The sequence below is a fragment of the Protomyctophum parallelum genome, assembly GCF_964188405.1.
Source record: "Protomyctophum parallelum genome assembly, chromosome: 20".
In the NCBI taxonomy this organism is placed as follows: domain Eukaryota; kingdom Metazoa; phylum Chordata; class Actinopteri; order Myctophiformes; family Myctophidae; genus Protomyctophum; species Protomyctophum parallelum.
The window spans coordinates 31080267-31100919 of record NC_139718.1 but is presented as its reverse complement, the minus strand read 5'-3'; the positions used below and the strand labels follow the sequence as shown (position 1 = coordinate 31100919).

The following is a 20653-nucleotide window of genomic DNA, read 5'->3' as shown; positions in this document are numbered from 1 at the left end:
GTCTCAATGATTTCACTCCTTGAGTGTAAACAGCCCAAATATGACAGCATGTCAGCATCCATAAGATATAGAATATGTAACAGTGTTAGCATATAAGCCAGAGCAATAGGCTACATCCTCTGCAGATTAAACTATTGGTTAAAGTAAACTATAGGCTATGCATTTTAAGAAACATTGTATTCAGATTCACAAACATCTAATCAATGCATTTAGATTTCTGGTATAGCCTATGGCTAATAGCCTACTGAGAGCGCAAAATCTGTCTTGGAAGAGCCACCCATCGACTAATCTAATATACGGCAACATTCCCAGCGTTTCTTCACTAGTCCGATCCAGAAGAACACAGTTTTCCGGCCACTGCTACAGAGCTGACCATGAGGTTATATCTTCCCTTCTTCTCTGGAATCCTGGCTCAAAGCAGACCAGAGGTAGAAAACTGTCGTTCCCTGATGTCATCGCTATAGGGACGCATGCATCAGTAAGCAGGAACTGGGGATGGCAATAAAGGACCAGAAAGTCTGATGTGGCATTGTGAAATCCATGATCTCGACCGCGGTCGAAAAATGATGATGATAGCCTATGGTCGCATATATATGGCCATTTATAAATGATAGCATGGTCTAGCCATTACAGACAGTTATATTAGGCATCTTCTAGAATGAATAAAGTCTGAAATGTTCAAGAGTGAACCATCCAAACAATAGAATAAAAGATTCCTGTATCTGTAGAATATACATGTATAAGAAGCAGTGAAAGGATTGTTCTCCATACATTGGATTTCATTTTAAACATTTAGCTGATGCACTAAACCAGAGTGACTTGTCTTGTGCAACAGGATAATAAGCTTACATTCCTAGATCTCTGACATTATGCTAAAAACCATCATTACAGGAAACGCGAGCCAGCCTGAAAGAGCAGTTTAGTTTTTTTCTCTATTTACAGAGAAAAGTTAGGATGCCTATTTCTGAGAATGATGGAGTGTGACATTTCTACATCTCTCTTCTAAATCTCCCTCTCTCTTTCCCTCCCATACGGGCTTGGAGGGAGGTGACTGGGGGTAGAGGAGCTGAGGAAATGCCTGCGGCTGAGCCTCTTATTTTTCCATGGCAGCGTTCTAAACATATAGAGCAATAACATCTCCTGTACCCTCACTGCCCACAGAACTGTGGCTGGCCTCTCAAAAGCAGCACTATATTATTACCGCCTCAGTAGCGCCTGCCATGAATGCTTTTCTGTGTGTGTGTGTGTGTGTGTGTGTGTGTGTGTGTGTGTGTGTGTGTGTGTGTGTGTGTGTGTGTGTGTGCACATGAAAGAAAGAGGTAAAGGGACATCGAGAGAAAGTATTTGTGTGTGTGTGCACGTGTGTGTGCGCATGCACAAGTGTCCATGTGTTTGAAAGAAAGAGGTAAAGGGAGAGAAAGTGTGTGTGTGTGTGTGTGTGTGTGTGTGTGTGTGTGTGTGTGTGTGTGTGTGTGTGTGTGTGCGCCTGTGTGTGAGCATTTGTGTGAAAGAAAGAGGTAAAGGGAGATTGAGAGAAAGTGAGTGCGTGCGTGTGTGCGTGCGTGCGCGTGTGTGGGTGTGTGCGCGTGCATCCGTGCGTGCTTCTGTATGTGTTGTTCATTTGTGTTTATGTCTCTCCATGACTGTGGCATATGTGTGTGTGTAGTCTATATGTTTGTTTGTGTATTCATATACACTGAAGCATGTAACATATAATATGTGTAAATTTTTGTTTCCCAATGCTTCCTGTGTAAATTATCCAGGTTAGCCAAACATAGGTAAACTCCCTCAGCGTGATATGTGGGTGTAAATATGTCACTGAAATAGACTTAACGGTAAATGGCGTGGATTGTACGCATGCTGAATGGACCTGACTGTCTCTTGAACAGGAATAAATAGGTCTTCACATCCCACACGCTTCTCTGCTCAACAAGCCTCTCAAATGAGACTTGACAGGTTTTTTTTTACCTGTTTGTGCTCAACAACCTTGAACTATACTAGTATATACTGTTCATTTTGTGCAAAACAAAATCTCAGCTTTTCTGTTAATTAAATGTTCTGTCATAATTTAACTCTAAAATAAACATTTGGGATTTTACTGTAGAGGGTATAATCATACAAGCATGGCCTTAATGACTTAGAATGAATTAATGGAAGTAGTACAAATGCAGTTTTTTCATGCTTCATGGTATTATCGTTATCATTTTATAGAATGTTAACTTTGGAAGCAGACATAATTTATAAACATGGCTGAACTAACATGATAGGAAGCACATACTAAAATACATGACAGACAGATGCTTTGATTAGATAGCCTCTTGACGACAACAAATGCAAGTGAGACAATTCCGAAAACCCTCATGGAGCACGCCATCTCTGCGTATCCTTTAATTGGTGAAGTTTAAGAACGGACAAAAGTATTAAGGTTTAACATGTATTTAATCAAATTGCATAAAGATATAATATTACAGATTGAATAATAGAATGAGTTACAGAGATCTCTGGGCGTCCAAAATGCTCTCCCTCTCAGCAATACAAAATCACCGAGTGGCAGTTCATGAAGTCTGGCGCACTCTCCTAACTGTCCCTCGCCCATTTATACGTTAGCAATGCAAAAGGTTATTTCCACTGAATCATCTCTGTGCATCCCCTTCCCGGAGACTTCTGCTTTTCCTTGGGGTGATATATTGGTCATATAGCCATTTTCAACACAGCCTTTAGAATTATGGGAACTAATGGGTTAACAGTCGTCGCTTGAACACTTGAGTTGTTATGGATGTATGTTCGTTTCTCAGTACTTCCTGAGAGGCACCTATTTCTGGCCTGGTGTGACAGCATGGGGCTTTTTGCCCTGTGAGGGGATACTATACATTGTCACAGTATGTACGACATGTCTGAGTATCATGTTGGCCGTGATTGAATGAACTGCATCATGTGGTATTCTGTTGGGAAAACAACCTACAACTAATAATGTGGGTGTAAGTGTTCAAGCATAGACAGTTTAGACACACAATAACATAATATACTCATAATATCCAGTAAACCTATATTATCACACTATGCCATAACAAATTTGCACTTTTTAAGATGAATGGATATGATTGGACAACAATATAATTGAAGAGGATATAAGCAAAGGATATCTCAACAGAAGGATATTCCAACAGTGTACAGTGCTGTACACTGTATACTACAGCGTTACCATGTCTTTTCTTAGCTCTCTCCCCACCATGTGTTGTCTTGTTTCTTAACCCAACAGTCTCAACAAATCATGCTTGAACAGATATATTTATTGTGTCCTGTCTATTCATGCAGGTTTACTGTGAATGGGCTTGCTTTGCTTTTGTGTCTCTGCTGTGAACACACAACAGCAGAGGAGAGTAGAGCTGTCTGAAGACGGCTCTTTAACAGAGATGTGAGTTCAGTCTCCCTACTTCTAACACTCACTTCTAACTCTCGCACGCACACACACACACACACACACACACACACACACACACACACACACACTCTAGTATTTCCTCTGCATCAATCACACAAAAAACTCCTGCAGCAAGGTCTCACTAAGGTTTAGAGATATCCTTTGAGCTTTTACACACGCACACACTAGCACGTGCACGAGCGCACACACACACACACACACACACACACACACACACACCCACACACACACACACACACACACACACACAGGCTACCTCTAGTGGGAGTCTTTCTGCCAGCCAGGCAGTGAGTGACATTGGGCACAGGCAGGTAAAACTAATAATCCTCTAGTGTTGGATGTTAAATCACTTAGGGCAGGCTGGGCCTACATGTCTTATGTATTCTGTGCTGTATGGTAGTTGAGAATTGAGATACTGTGTTTACATCAACACCCAACACCCAAGAAGGTATTCATGTTCTATTGTCAACATAGCTTATCATGCATGGTCTTCTTATTATTATTATGTTTTTGCTTTTGTGCCTTTATTGATAGTTAGTTAGTTACAGTGAAGACGGACAGGAAAGAGGGAGAGAGAGAAGGGGAGAGACATGCAGCCAAGGTCGTCATGAATAGGACTCGAACATGCGACACACTGTCAGGCCAGAGCCTATATGTGGCATGGGCCTGGACCACTAAGCCAGCGGGCGGCCGGGCGCATCTTCATGTTCTTCTTTTGATTTGATGATTATTCTTTTATGCATAGAAAGACAGTAAGGCATGAATTAATATCACTGTATTGGCATATACAAAATTATTTCACTTCAAAATCAAAGTCAACAAAGTAAGGCAGAATTATTGTTGTCATTAAACGTAGAAATCACAGGTAATTAGTAGCTTCTGAACTGATAAGTCACCTTGACTTGTTTTGAAGTTGTTTTGTTTCTAAATGGGTAACACTGACATGAAACCCTTCCAAACATTCTCAACAAATTCACAAATGCAGACAGGCTTTGCTGATGCAGCCTTCAAAGTCTGAAAGCATTTGACTCATTTCTCACCCTCGGCTTCACATCCATACAGTTACGGTTTCAGTTTGTAAAACAGTTTTGGCGATGCAAGATGGGCCCAAGGATTATTGTCATAGCCAACCCCGATATTATAGAATTATAGTCAGACAGAGCGACTCTTGGGGCGGCGCGGACAATTACCCTGCGGCCTGGATCGCCACAGAAAAGCTGCATTAGGGAAAAACATCTCAGTCTATCAGATTCTGAAAAGAGGGGGGGTCCAGTGAAGTGATGGCAGATAATGCTTAATTTATACTCCGTCATACAATGAAGATAAATCAGAAATAAAATAAATCAGACTTAATGTGTCAATACCAACTAACATAATCACTGTGGAACTCAGTGAGTTTCTGCCTATTTTCTTTTAGAAGGTTACTCTCAAAGATGAAAAATGGAGATGTTGGAGATAGGATCATTAGGATGACTGTTGCAAATACAGACAAGACATAATCTCGAAAAGAAATAAATGGTGATCCAGAGTTGTATTGGAGAAATTTCATTCCTTGCTTTATGACAACAATAAGAGACAGTTTTAGGGGAAATCATTCTAGGGATTCTCGGAATGCATTATTATGAATAAATTAACCTTATTTTATAGGGTTATTATTTAAGTCATTATACCACAATTTCCCATTTATTGACCACAGAGATGGTTTTAATTACATTCATGGGATAGCCATAAACTCAAGGAGTTTAATGACTGGACCTGTGTGTAGTGGACATTGGTGTTTATCTCTTGTGGAACTACAGAGACTGCTGAACTCTTGCATTGCATGTGGAGATGCTTCCATCTTGAGGTAGAAGTAGGATACTACATGTGTTCAAGATCTTGCAGCATTCTTTAAATCGGAGGATAGGGGGCAATGTGGCTCTGTATACATTGACTGACCTAGTGAAAGATTTGTCCCTAAATGGCTTCATACACAGCCTACAATTCAAAGCAGCATAGATACAGATAATTTGCAGACAACATTATTACTTCTCTCTGATTTAAACCCAGCTAGAAAACTATTGTAACAAAGCCTTATCCAAATTTCCGATGGTAATAATATCCATTGATGCTTATCATTATTGCAAGATTGTCTCTATATAATGTGGAATTAATTTGCCATGTACATTTTCTGTTTAAGATACTGTTCTTATACTTCTTAATTCTTATACATTGTTACAAATAATTACAATTTAGAACCAAGCCAAAACATATAGGAACACAAAATCACAAAATAGTCAACAGGGGGCGCCATGCGACTGCCTGTACAGTTGTTTAGAGTTGAGAAGCACACTGCCATATTGCATTTCCCATCCATTCCAATCATCAGCCAGTCACTAGTTTAGACTAGTCATTGGTTAGACATGGGTTAAGGTTAGGTTTAGGTGTGCTGCCCCGTGGGAGGTTAGGTTTAGGGTGAGGGTTTGAGATAGGTTGTAGTTGTAGGACTAATGACTGGTCTAACCAATGACTAGTCTAAACCAAAAACTGTCTAAACTAAGTACTGCAAGTTAGATGTAGCCTTTCTCAATCAAGACAGCTCACAGTCAATAAAGCACAGACAACAAGCACCTGACCTATGTAATCTAATTTTGTATCTTTATATTCCTATACAGACCAGGGGTCTTGAGAGAGATGAAGCAGGGACCCCCACTACATATTGGATTCGTGTTAAATGTGATTTCAGATTTTAACCACTAAACACTATACTTTGTAATTGTAAACTTGACCATTGCCCTTGGTCTTGTCTTCTTTTCCTGTACACCAAACCTTGTTCTACAAGTTCACAACGTGTCTCGGCTATTTTCGGCTAATACTCGCCCGAGGATGCGAGGGTTCAAGTTAAAAAAGAAAAAGTAAATAAAGTCCCTATATGACACAATTTGGCAGCCCCCCTGCAGTATATCTGATTACCCGCTAGCGGTCCCAGACCATTGCTACACGCACCCTTACGTTTCAGACACTTGCAGAGAACTGTTCCATTAGTCACAAGAAGCTATGTTCTTTGATTGATTGATTGATTGATTGATTTATTGATTGATTGATTGATTGAATACTTTAGTCAGATATGTAAACAGTTCGTGGTACAGTCAGACATTAAGGCTAAGACGATAACACAAAAGTCCTATGTATTCTTATTGCTCTTAAGTTATTACTCTTAATAGCTGTTGCATTCCAGAGACTACCTTATTATGTAAACGTTGACATATGTCTCCATTAATAGAATGGCATGGAATTTAATTTGTGTTATGTTATTCATCTCTGACCTGCCAGACTAGCTTGCTTGGTTGCATGTGAAGATTCATGCAAATAGACTCAAACACTCACACACATACTCAGACACAGTTAAAAATCACAGGTCAAAAAATGGGTTTAGTTTTCATAAAATCAAATACGTAGTCATTATGCAACGGTACAATATTCTATCTACTTAATTTTGCCTTTGTATTAAGTGCCTTTTGGCTTCGTAGGGCAGTACAGTACCTACAGTACAATATTGTAGGCTAAACCAGCAACAAAAGTGAAAGTCTGTCAGTTTACAAGAACAAGGCAGCGACACAACGCAATACAAAACAATCAAAACCCACAGCAAAGTCTCACTAAATACGAATCTCATTATTACACAAAGAAAGTACCAACAACACATTAAGTTGTAGGTGTGTGTGTGTGTGTTTCTGTCAACCATTCAGCCTTTGAACACGTGAACTTGGACGTCATATGGATTTAGCCGCTTTATCACCAAAAACAACCAGCTAATGTACCTTGCTAAGACACTGAAAGACAAGATGAAGGCTGCTCTCAGTTGGAATTAGAAATGAAATAACAGCTTGTTTGTTATACTAACCCTGTGCTCTCAAGCCCACAGTTTTTTGGTAAACACAAATTTGTCTTGAATAATCCACTACCACAGGTCAGGACAGGTAAGTCTATTGCATTGATGACCTTTTTTAAAGATATATTTTTTTGGCTTTTTCTGCCTCTATTGATGAAAGTAGTCTGACAGGAAATGGGGAGAGAGATGGAGAGGAAGACACGCGGCAAAGGCAGTCAGGATCGGGAGTCGAACCCGTGGCACGCCGTCAGGCTGGATCAGCAGCCTAGGTGCCCAGACGGTTGAGCTAACCGTCCGGGCCTTGATGACCTTTTTTAATGATTGCGACTGCAGGTCGCAGTTAACTATGGAATCTAGCATTTCCCGTTAGTGTGTGGTTTGGTTGGTTGGTCACCACAGGCAAGCCCCCCAGGTCATTGTGACATCACGTGACATCAGCCCCCTGGTTACCCAAGGCAAGCCCCCAGGTGCCCAGGTCATTGTGACATCACGTGACATCAGCCCCCTGGTCACCCAAGGCAAGCCCCCAGGTGCCCAGGTCATTGTGACATCACGTGACATCAGCCCCCTGGTCACCCAAGGCAAACCCCCAGGTGCCCAGGTCATCGTGACATCACGTGACATCAGCCCCCATATATGGTGCCCAGGTCATCGTGACATCACGTGACATCATCAGGGATGAACATAATATAGTAAATGCGACCTGCTGTCGCAGTTAAACCCATATATGGAGATCTCTGATCCCTGTCATCAATTTTGGCCAGCAACTCATCTGACCTCAAACCTCAAACCCTTTGATCTCCATGGATACTGTATATGTCAGGAACCTGACATTCTATATGTTGATCCTTCCCCATCCATCATTCCTCTTCGATGTCTTCCCTTTGACTTATAACCTGTCCATTCAAACTCTAGACGGGGCTGCCCCAAAGTTATTAGTGCAGCCGCACCCGGCAGCCGGCAAAAACTAGAGTTCTCAACAGGACGAAAGTTAAGGCCTGGCCCTACCTGGGCCCTAATCAAACCCTGTACACTCAAGAGTATGTCCCCGCTACCACGCTTAAGGTGCATTCAGACTTGAATGCTTAGAGCGGTACGATTACATACAAAGTCAAGGCAACGATGAGAATCGCGTGAACGGGCGTGGCGCCACCTGGTGCGGTACAAACGGGACGAACCGAGGCGAATATATGTATTCAGGTCTGAACACTTTGATCTCCATACTGTATGGAGCTGACCTGTTCTGACATTAATCCATATGTTGTCTGACCTCATCAAACCCTGTACACTCAAGACATGCTCCTTATATGGGGAGTACATAATTCATTCCTGTCTGTCTGTCTACTCTAGACTCTAGATAGATAGATCAGACACTAGACTATAATTGTCCTAAATTTTAACTGCCCTCATTTTTTTTTTTTCAGATTGGTTTTTATATCTGTATGCCTCTCCTCTTCTAGAATACTTCCTATTGTAGCCTAAACCTGGGCATAGTATAGGGTATAGGCTACAAAGTATAGGCTACAAACCTTAAAATATTGGATATTTTTTTCTCCATGATGGTGGTAGCCTACTAGTGAATGAAGTATCCCAGGCCAGGACCACACCCCCTGTTACACCGTGTGTGGCTATTGGCTGTTGTAACACATCTCGTGCCTGGATGCGGCTGCTGTCAAGGTCTTATAAAAACAAAAGTCCTACAACTTACCTTCCCTGACACTTGTTGCTTGCTGCCTCTTCTCTACAACGTAAAACCTGGAGAGAGAGAGAGAGAGAGAGAGAGAGAGAGAGAGAGAGCGCGAACCTGAAGACGGTGACTGTTTAGAGTTCCTTTGGGATTCTTTTCCCCCGTGGGGAGTATGAACTCCATTGATCCTCAGTCCCACCATACCTCCCCAACCGTCGGTTCTCTCCAACCCAAGAGCGCGCAGGAGGCACCGGAGATGGCTGTGTACTGCGACAACTTCAGCATGTACCACCAGCAGAGCTCACAAAGACCTGCAGGATACGGCCTCGGCGATTACACGTCCTCTCCAAACCCTTACCTGTGGCTTAACGGCCCCGGCGTCAACTCCTCCGCGTCTTACCTGCACGGCAATAACGCCGCATCTTTTATCCCTCCTTCATACGGATCCCAGCGGCAGTTCCTGGCGAATTCACCTGGATTTGCTGGTCCGGATTTGGGCTGGTTGTCGATCGCCAGCCAAGAGGAGTTGTTGAAACTGGTGCGTCCGCCCTATTCCTACTCAGCGCTAATTGCCATGGCTATCCAAAATGCGCACGAAAAGAAGCTGACTTTGAGCCAAATATACCAGTACGTCGCTGATAATTTCCCATTTTACAAGAAGAGCAAAGCCGGCTGGCAGAACTCAATCCGGCACAACCTGTCACTGAACGACTGCTTCAAGAAAGTACCGAGGGACGAGGATGATCCAGGTAAACTATATTCAATCATGTCAACATTAAATCATACAGATTTGTCGATAAATTCCCACTGCAATAGGTTGATTGACATAGGCATTTTCTAATATGTAGGCCTATTTCAGTCTTAATATAATAGCCTAATATAATAATAAAATATAGGCCTATAATAATATAATAATATTTCATAAACAAAGAATACAAAGTGTAAAATAGTGTTTATTGCAATCTAAAAAGCAACATGCCTATACAACATGGTAAGTTGGTAACAGGTGTTGTATTATATTATTTAATATTATATTATATTATTTAATATTATATTATATCAGGATTGGATTGATGCTAACTATAGCCTACCATTGTGGCTAGAATATTTGTCAAATAAATATTATGGAAAGCATGCAATTTAGATTTAGATTCACAATGGAATTAAGACTTTGATTTGTATGTTCACATTCAATAGCTGCTAAGATGTTAAATTACATCTACTAAATAATATTAGGCCTGCATGCTACAAAAATGTAATTAGTATAGGCCTGTACAACCAGCACTATGACACATGAGTCTAGTGGTTAATTACCTTTGCATTCAGAATACTCAGCCAAATTACAGGACAGAACATTTCAAATCGCATTGTTAGAATTTATTTTATTGTATTCATCTCCATATTTACCATCTCACCACAGGGAAAGGAAACTACTGGACGTTGGACCCCAACTGTGAAAAGATGTTCGACAACGGAAACTTCCGGAGGAAAAGGAAGCGGCGCTCCGACCCTAGCAACACTGGAGGGGCGGCGGCAACTACAGGCACCACGAAAGTGGAGGACGGCAGACCGGCAGCCTCCCTCAAGTCCTCAGACAGTCCCCATGTCATGGGGCCCTCCTCTCCTGAGGAGATGGAGGCGATGCACGAGGGACTCAAGAACTCCTCTTCCTCGTCTTCTTCTCCTCCCGGACTGGCCTCTGCCGCACCTTGTTTCAACAACTTTTTCAGCAGCATGTCGGGCCTCAGCTCCGGGGGGCCTCCTTCGGCCAGGCAGTCGGGCTCCTTGGGACTGGTGAACGAGCTCTCAAACAGGAACATTACGGCACTCAGTCCCTACCACCACCACCCGAGTCCCGGGGGTCAGGAGCCAGGAGTAGCCGGGGTCATGGACCATGGGGGAGACGGGGGTCTGCATTTCAACCGTGGAGTCTATTACAACACATTTGGAGGGGGACAGAGTGGACAGTTCAACAGCCATTTTTATAACACTTTTAGCGTCAACAGTTTGATATACCCGAGAGAAGGGACAGATGTATAAGATTTGGTGATTAACGTAATCACTGGCTGGTTTACACACGTATTTAGGACTTTCTTGCTCTCTGAGGTACATATGCATTTCCCCAAAGGGGTCAAATATGTAAGTATAGATAGGAATGACAGACAAAACGTTTATTATTGGTACTATGCGTCATAAATACAAAATAACCATCACTGACTACTAAACTAAGCTGTTGGATCTGACTTGTTTGAAAAAGATTTTTGAAACTACAGTATGTGAGGTCTGCTTGATTCAACTTGCCACACACGCACGCGCGCACACACACACACACACACACACACACACACACACACACACACAGCATCCCCAGTAGGGGAAAGCATCTTTTGCAAGTAGCTTGTATCAACAAAAAAAAGTGACATATATCCTATAATAGAGAGATAGATTCTATTTTGCTTACAGAATAAGACAAAGTAAAGCAAAGCAAACATTGAGCACTTATTTTTGTATTTTTTTGTATAACAATCTTGTCTTTTGATACTGTAGTTAGACGGTAAAGTGCCACAAACCTTCCCTTTGTTTGTACTGTAACAAATGTATCCAATTTGGGATGTTATTGTAAGGTTGTTAGTTTACAAGATAAAGCCCAAGAAGTATTTTCTCCTGGCATTTTGATTACCTTTGTTTACCGATCAACTTAGGTGAAATTGTTCACCCACAGCCCAAATCTGCCACGGTTGCCTTTGTAATGCCAACATTACCTCAAATGACAATCATAACATGGAAGTGCCCTATTGTTAAGGCGTTTATGTCATGTTCAAATATAGTTCAAATAATCATCAATTAACATCATTGTTCAATTACTAAAATTATATACAATCATTAAGGGGCTTGACTTTAATGACTTATTTTTATATACATAATTTGACTGAAACCACAACATCAAGGATCATGTGCTTGTACATAATTTGAGCATCAAAAATGTATATTTTTGTAAATTGTAAAGATAGTTTGTAACTATTTATGATATTTATGCAAAAAGGCATTTTTTTCTACAACACAGTGTGACAAAAGCAAACATGAATGATATTAGATGTTAAAATGTGCCGAAATCAGTATGATTACAAATCTGATGTCGTAAATATATTTAAAAAATGTATTATCATGGACTCTCTCAGGATTCAATGTGACAACCATTGAATTGCTTTTGTATCTATAATTGTATTGTTTCTACATTCAGGATGCAGTTTGTTTCAACAGTCTTTCAATAAACACAAGAGTAAAGAGTAAAAATTTATCTTAATATGATGTTTTTTTATTAAGTTTTTGCTTTGTTTAGTTTTTCGGATCTCAACTGGCCCATGTAAAAAATAACAGTGCTTAACAACTAAAAGGAATACTTAGATTACGGTCCTCATCACAGTTTGTATATTTTATTGAACAACAAACCCTAAACCAGAGGCAGATGCTCAAACGTTTTCGTTTATATAGCAAAGCATTTAATTTATTTGAATTGAAGATCTTAAAAAAGATTTCTTGGAAATTGGAGTACGATTTTTATAATTCACACAAATGTGTTATTTTAGTGGTTGATTTATTGGTTTATTAGTTCTGTCTGTCTGTCTGTCTGTCTGTCTGTCTGTCTGTCTGTCTGTCTGTCTGTCTGTCTGTCTGTATTTACTGCACTTGGGAGCTTGAAGAGCCTACATCTTTTCAAAACTGTCACTCATCTTAAGTTTCCTTCTTTAATCAGGGATGCAGATTACAAACTTAAAGCTACCATTAAGAAAATACTAAACATCCAAACACTCTAGAACTTCCTTCTCCGGCCGCACAACTAATCAGCATCTTTACAGTAAAATGTCTATCCAAAATGTATAAAATAATATCACCATTATACACATCATTATCCATACCATCAACAAAAAATAAAATAAAAAAATACCTAATTATCAACCCTGGGCCTTGACACCAATATCTGGACCCAAATATGCAAAAATATCTATTCTATGACTTACATTGCAAATCTTCAACTCGTTCAGAATAAAGCAATCCACAGATTTCACTACACCGGTCGAAACAGTTTCACCATGGGATTCACATCATCTCCAGTCGGTTCACAGTGCACACAAAATAAGCCTGATCATTACATTCACACCACTTGGGACTGCACACCAGTAGCACCGTTTTGGAAAGAAGTCATTCAAGTGTTGAATGTTTCCTGGGCTGTCACATCCCGCTAACTCTGTCAGTATGCTTACTGGGTTATATATCAAACATGGATCATAACAATGAACACAATAGACAACTCCATGTGGCTGTCACCAAGAAAACTATCCTTTTTGTCATTTATGTCACCTGTGTCCTGTTATGTCTTTTCACCAATAAAAAAGAAAAGAAAGTTTCCCTGTTTAATTATCTGTTGTGTTGACCAGGATAAAGATTCTACCATACATTGGTATACAGTAGTGTGTGTGTGTGTGTGTGTGTGTGTGTGTGTGTGTGTGTGTGTGTGTGTGTGTGTGTGTGTGTGTGTGTGTGTGTGTGTGTGTGTGTGTGTGTGTGTGTGTGTGTGTGTGTGTGTGTGTGTGTGTGTGTGAGAGAGAGTTGAGAAAGGAGGGTTGTCCGCACACTATGTAGTTGCTCCCAGGAAACTTTATTAAATCAACAACGTGTCGACCCTTGCGGGACTTCGACAGGTATCATGCATACCAATGTGCAGACAACCCTCCTTTCTCATTGTACGTATTTTTTGTTCAGCACCTGCAGATGTTTTTGAGATGCGTGCTTCCCTTTGGACCCTATCTCTGTGTGTATATAAATGTTGGGGTCATATTAGTTCATGTTGGCTGGGCATCTTTGTGATGTGTGACACAATAACAAAAAGTAAAGTAGTCTATGTTGTTGTATCCATCTGAAAATTATCAATTGCCTTCGGACAACATGAATGTAGTTTAAAATGTTATTTTTTTACTTTATTTTATTTTAATTTAGAAAATGACAATGAAAGTGTCACCAGCTGAGCGAGCAAACTGTTGCATACTGAAGTGATTTGTCTTGTGTTATTGGCAAGTGTGTAAAATTATTATTATTAGTAGTAGTAGTATTGTTTTAAATTTGAGTGTAGCCAATTGACCACCTTTTCTTCTCTATTTAGTCGAATGAATTCCTCCCCACAGACATTTCTGTGTTGTACACTACTGACTCACCTGCCAGTGAGGAGCCCCCACCGGGAGGACGAACAGTAGGTAGAGCCTTCGTCCTACTCCTCCCGCCCAACACTCCCTGCTGACAGGTACTGCCCGGCCTGTAGGACCAATATCAGGTCATTACTGTCATATTAGACAGTCATATTGTTTGATATTATCATGACCTATTATGACCTTGTTAATAAACATCTGTAGACATTGTCTATGGTAGGCCTGTGTGTGTTCAAAATTAATCTATTATGGTGATGTATATTTGCTGAACAGTGTTTGTTGTGCTTAGTCATATACCATAATATTTCTCCACAGCATACATTCAGGTGGAATGCTCATGCACATGTATAGGCTATTAGAAGGATATCATAAAACCATCAAAGTGCTAATAAAACATCCATAAGTCTAATGCTAATATTTTAATATTAAGTAATTAAATACCAACATTAACTTCAGACGACAGCATCTGTTGGTTAAAACATTAAAGGGTGTTGTTATAAAGCTCTAGTCTGAGTGTTGTTCAATAGCAGGGATGTATAGTTCTTCAGTAAACAGAAAATACTTTTACAGAAGGGATACACATTTGGATACGCGCTTTGATTTTATAGCGTTACAATTCCAATTGTGTATTCTATATAAAAAAGAAATTAATTTCATTTTCTTTTCTCATCACTTCCAATGTAATTTGTTTATCCTAATCCTGTATGAGTTATAAAGAGCTTGAGAGAGAGCAATAGATACTGTATGGCAATATAGAGCTAATGAAAACTTACATGTGTTAGTGTTCATTAATTAACAAATGAATACTTAATTTAAATAATTCTTGAATTGTCTTCTTCTATAAAGGGTCTAATGTGGGGAAATATTTTACTTTGATGCAAACGCTGGTATTAAAAAAAGAAAGAAAAAAAAATATAGGCTATATATATTCAGAGTATAGACATTGACAACAAGATCTATGTGCCAGTGCCACACACAATCATCTTCAACATTTATACAAGTCGAATTGTCTGCATTCAGAAACACTTTTGCAGAAATGGTTGGAAATGGATTCAGTGTTACTTAGACACACTGGTAGATCCTGGGCAACAGGCAACAGCTAAAATGAAAAGTTTTGGAGAAAGGCCAAGTTCACTTTGCAGAGATTCTGTGGTTGATGGATGTCTTGTTTCAGAAAACACCAAAACAATGGAGCTGTTGTGTTCGGCCTCTCGAGCCAATCCCATATGTATCAATTAGGGACTATCTGAAGAGGAGTAAAGAGATACCCTCACAAGGTTTAAGCACCTCCTTTGTCTACTCCTCGTCATATCTCTGCTTTCAGAGGAGGCCATTATTGCATTGTTCCTCCTAAGACACGATGAGTTGAGAAACTCCCTCTGTAAATATTTGCCACCCATGGTGCAGATTAGCTGCAACAATTTGTCTTGTTTATACTGTTTATAATTCACACCATTCATGTGTTTGAGGCACTTATCCTCATACCATAAAACTGATCTTCCATCAAGTGGTTAATGTCTGTCCCCCTGAACTGACTAAATAATAATATATAATTATGAGAATCTTTGAATTGTTTTATTTGAACGGTATTCTTTGTGGAAAATGGTATGGTAACATATAGTGATAAATAAGTTGCACATTTATTATTCCTGTTAAATCTAACTTCAATAAACTTCAATAATGACACATTTAGGTACCATGCAGCATGTTCCCTCTGCATGAACTCATAACAGGCATTCTTTTAATACGATTTATTTTACTCACATGTTACTCACATAAACACATGTTTAACTACTCTGTTGTTTGGAAATTCTTGGAATTGCCTATATCTCCCTATCTATGAGGTGATTTTGGGTACACTCCTTGAGCTATCTGCACTGGCTCTTGAAAGAAAGACAGCAACTATGCTCAAACACAGCCCCAATGGCCTAATTCTGGACTTTGGTGGCTATATGTCCTGGCTGCACTGCATGTCACTTTGTGCACATAATAGTAGTACATCTTTGCTTTCCCTTTATAAGCAACAACCTGATTATGATGTCATGGACTCAAATTTGGCCCATGTGCCCTGTGTTGTATATGCTCTCTCCTCATGTCTCTCTCAACTCCCTATTTACTGGAATCTCGTAAATGACAATAAGTAAAACCTTTCCACTAGGGTCGTCAAACTATACTGGAGATATGTTTTGTTTCATGAACTGTACACCCAGGGTCCATTGAATAAGCGCCCCTGCTGCCAAATGTGAACTTTTCAATTAGCGGGGGGTCCAGAGTACGGGGTCTGCCTGGCTGACCCTGTCTCGGTTGGATCACCCGCATAGCCTTCGTTTGCGCCCGGAACAGCGGGCACCCCTTTCTAATTTGGCACCCACACAACTATGAGGTTACATTCTTTGAAAAGGGGCCTTTGTTGGCCTGCCTGGTTGGGAAGTGGGGTTCAAACATTGAAATGTGCATGGAGTGTTATTAAGAGGAGTGTCTGTGTAGTTTTGCGTCCTAAAATAACCCCACAGGCAGAGTGAATTGTGGAGAAAAGGGGAAACATCTCTCTAATGAGAAACATCTTACAGAGAACAGAGAAAGACACCAATCCAGTCTTGTCACAACATCTCACGTAAAAAGGGCAGAGCTAATTTCATGTGCTGAAATGTATTTTCTTTTCTTCTTATTTCTTCTTTTTTCATTTTAAATTCAAACGTAGACAGCTGAGTGTCAGATCCATCAGTTTCAGTTAATCTGAGGATATTTGCATGAGGTCACCTTTGGTTATAAATATTCCTCAGAATATCCTTTTTCTGCCATGCAAAACGACATACTATATTGTATTTCTATCTAAATGCTTTGCTAAATCTTATCTAGCCATAGCAGTGCCTTAGTTCTTATCCCTGAATTCTTTCCTTTTTTTCTTTTTCAAAACTGTTGGGCAGTTAGCTATAGGCAGTTATTTTTTACAGACAAGATAAAGAAATGTGTTTATTAACGTCATGGATGATGGATTCCATTATAGCATGCTAACTTTAATAGAAAGCCTGCAGTTTCTATTAGCTTGGATTCCCCATCGATAGTGTTACTGGTAGGCGGGTTTCTGAACTGTCCACACTCCACAGACCTCCTCTGAGATAGACAACAATGGTACCATATCATGAGAATTAGTGAGGACCAATTATACGAAGATGTGTAAAAAATTGGTCAAATCGTCCTTTAAGTGTCTAGCAGATATCAAAGCTGAGCTGAAATGGCATTGTGCTGGTATCTAACTGTCAATCTGGGATGTGGCGGACATACCGTTGGGCTAGGGTGAGCTGCAGCCCGGGGGCCCCCAACTGGGGGGGCCCAAAAAATATATATGTTTAGTTATTGTATATTTATTATTATGGTTAAAACATTGAGAGCTTCTGCTCTGCTGTCTGCACTGCAGACATGAGTGACGCTGTGTTGTGGGGTAGCTGTGGAAAGCCTTAAAGCCTGCCATGCATGCACAGCGATCTGTCTGTCTGTCTGTCTGTCTGTCTGTCTGTCTGTATGTGTCTCTCTCTCTCTCTTTTGGGGGGTTCGCTACCTCAAAATAACACCACAATTAAAATTAAATACCCCCAATATTTTTCTGTAAAGCTGGCAACTGCATTAGTATTTAGTGCACTATTAGTGGCTTTACTCTTTCTTTATTGCTCACCTCTCTTACTGTGATTTTATAGAGCACATTGTGAAATATCTTGCTGTAAAACTGCATTAGTGCACTACTGGCTACTAGTGGCTGCATCCATTCAGCAACTAGTTTGTCTGTCTGCCTGGCTCTCTCTTTTGGGGGGGCTGGGTAACCGGAAATTACAGCGAAATTAAAACAAAATACCGCACCGCGCAGCCCCGAGGGGCCCTGAAATGTTGTCTTGGGAAGTTAAATCCGGCCCTGGCCACCATAATGTGCTTTGTGTAGCTAGCCACGGAGGAGGTCCTAGTCTTCTTGTGTATAACCTACATACTGCAGGCCAACTCTCTGATTGTGCCCTAGAAATGGAAGCTTGATTGATTGGGGCACACAGGTGGTGGATATCATGATATTATTGGTTGAAATGTATTGGTTGCTTACATTTGCTGACGTGTAATGATAAATAGAGCATGGAAGACCGGAATGTGATATAGAGTTTAAACACATTTTTCATTTCAGCTTGTCTTTAAAGAAAGTTCCTTCAATTGAACTCTGATAAAACTGAAATGTTCATAATTGGACTAGATCGCTTACATGCTCAAATACAGTCATAACTTGGTCCTTTATCCATCATTGTCAGGTCTGTTGCCAAAAACCTTGGTTGGTGTCTTATTTGATCGCAACCTAAACTTTGAGAGCCACATAATAAACTTGTTAAGACATGTTTTCACCATCTCAGAAATATATCCAGCATCAATTTTGAGTTTTATTAAAGACACCAAAATGGTCATGCTTTTATTTATTCATGCCATAACTACTGCAATGATGTTTTTTTTTGTTTTGTTTTTTTAAGATTAGTTTTTTGGCTTTTCTGCCTTTATTAATAGTATAAAGTGAAGATAGACAGGAAAGAGGGAGAGAGAGAAGGGGAAAGACATGCAGCAATTGTCGTCATGAACGGGACTCGAACATGTGACACGCTGTCAGGCCAGAGCCTATATGTGGCATGCGCCTGGACCACTAGGCCAGCGGGCGCCCCATTACAATGATGTTTCTTAGGCAACATTCAATAGCCTCAAAATGTTATAGAATGCCACTGCTATAGGCTTTTAAATAGAACTACGAAAGACAACATATTTCTCGTATTATAATTTCCCATCCTTCCAATTTTTGCCTGGCTGTTTTGATTTTACTGATCACTTTTAAGGCACTTAATTCAAGGCCTATATATAGCCCTTAATTTGTTAAGAGTTAACCTGTGCGCAACCTGAGGTTCTTGAGTTGAGCCTGAATTTACTTTATTCCAAAGGCCTTCCATGTATTTAAACATTTGGAATGTCACTGTTTCTTCAGTGTCATGTAAAGCACCTTTTGTTTTGATAAGAGCTTTATGTTTTTAGAGTAATTATTACTGAAAACAAGTCCAATGACAAATGGTAAAATACTGTATATAATCATGTACAATCTAATCTAACCTGAGAATGTACATAACCTCCTAGTACTCATAACCAGCTTCTGTTAGTCCCGAGGATTGAGCCCGTGACCTTTTGGCATGTTAGAATTAGAAACTCATAGCCCAGCTGTCACCTCTGGTGTACAGTAATCAGGAATAATCCAGACATGTCACTGTGTCAGGGGAACTCCAGGGGGAGGTTGGGTCGGTGAGGGACATAATGAGCTGCATATTTCAGAAATTCATTCATTCGATCGTTTGTACTCTTGAGTTTTACAATGCATTCAAACAAGACCTCACTTGCTGAGGAAATTCTATTTCATAGACACACAGAGAGATGATAATCACACATAATTGTATTAATTACTGTCTGACAAAACTACTGTTTACAACATGCCTTTTGAGAATACCTTTAATTACTTCTACTGATTGGATTTCCAATCCCAATTTCCAGATAGCGAGTAGAAAACACAGACACACACGCACACACGCACGCACACGCACGCACATGCACAGCACACAGCGCACACTGAACAATATACATTACTGCCAATAACGTCTCAGTGGTACATGGGTCAATGGGCTCCTGCCATTGTTGAGACTGGTGTTTGTTTCCTCCAAAAGGCCTCCAAGTGCCACGGGCACTCCAACAAACTCAATTAAGTGTGTTTGCAGGTGGGAAGCCAGCAGGGGTTTGTGTTTAGTTGCTGCGCTATAGTGACTCCTTCAGGTTGGTAGCGAGCAGAAATGGGATGAATAGCATGTTCCTCTGCATTTGTCACAACACCCTCCTGGTGAAAGAGCTAACATGTCAGGTGAAAAGAAGGGATTGGTGACTCCATTTGTAGTGAAGATCACATTTGATTGTCTAACTCTACACCCTCTCCGGGCCAACAAGTTGGGGCAATACTATAGATAGACTATAGTTCATTGTTTGAGGAGAATTGACATATAGCTAAACATAAAATCATCATCATCATCATTTTTCGCCCGCGGTCGAGATCATGGATTTCACAATGCCATGCCAGACTTTCCGGTCCTTCATTGCCATCCCCAGTTCCTGCTTACTGATGCATGTGTCCCGACTCCCTATCGATGACATCAGGGAACGACAGTTTTCTACCTCTGGTCTGCTTTGAGGCAGGACTCCAGGGCTCTGTAGCAGTGGCCGGCAAACTGTGTTCTTCTGGATTGGACTAGTGAAGAAAAACAGGGAAGGTTGCCGTATATTAGATTAGTCGATGGGTGGCTCTTCTAAGACCGATTTTGCGCTCTCATTAGAAGGCGGGTGTAAGTGCCATCCAACTGTTTCTCTAGTTTCTTTGAAAGTGTCCATCTCTCGGAGCCCTAGAG

General features: G+C 40.5%; 1 protein-coding gene across 1 annotated transcript; it reads left to right on the top strand.

Annotated features, from left to right (window-relative positions):
* The first annotated feature begins 9095 nt into the window (after positions 1-9095).
* On the top strand, positions 9096-12613 carry foxi2 (forkhead box I2). Its single transcript, XM_083792719.1, has 2 exons — positions 9096-9749; positions 10421-12613. The coding sequence occupies exons 1-2, from the start codon at positions 9173-9175 to the stop codon at positions 11038-11040; spliced, it is 1197 nt and encodes a 398-aa protein (XP_083648845.1). The 5' UTR covers positions 9096-9172; the 3' UTR covers positions 11041-12613.
* Positions 12614-20653: the final 8040 nt, after the last annotated feature.

Bases quoted from the DNA above. Each gene is read 5' to 3' on its own strand.
- foxi2 (XM_083792719.1), top strand. From the start codon at position 9,173: ATGAACTCCATTGATCCTCAGTCCCACCATACCTCCCCAACCGTCGGT. The intron at 9,750-10,420 runs GTAAACTATATT...ATCTCACCACAG, and splicing joins GAGGGACGAGGATGATCCAG to GGAAAGGAAACTACTGGACG.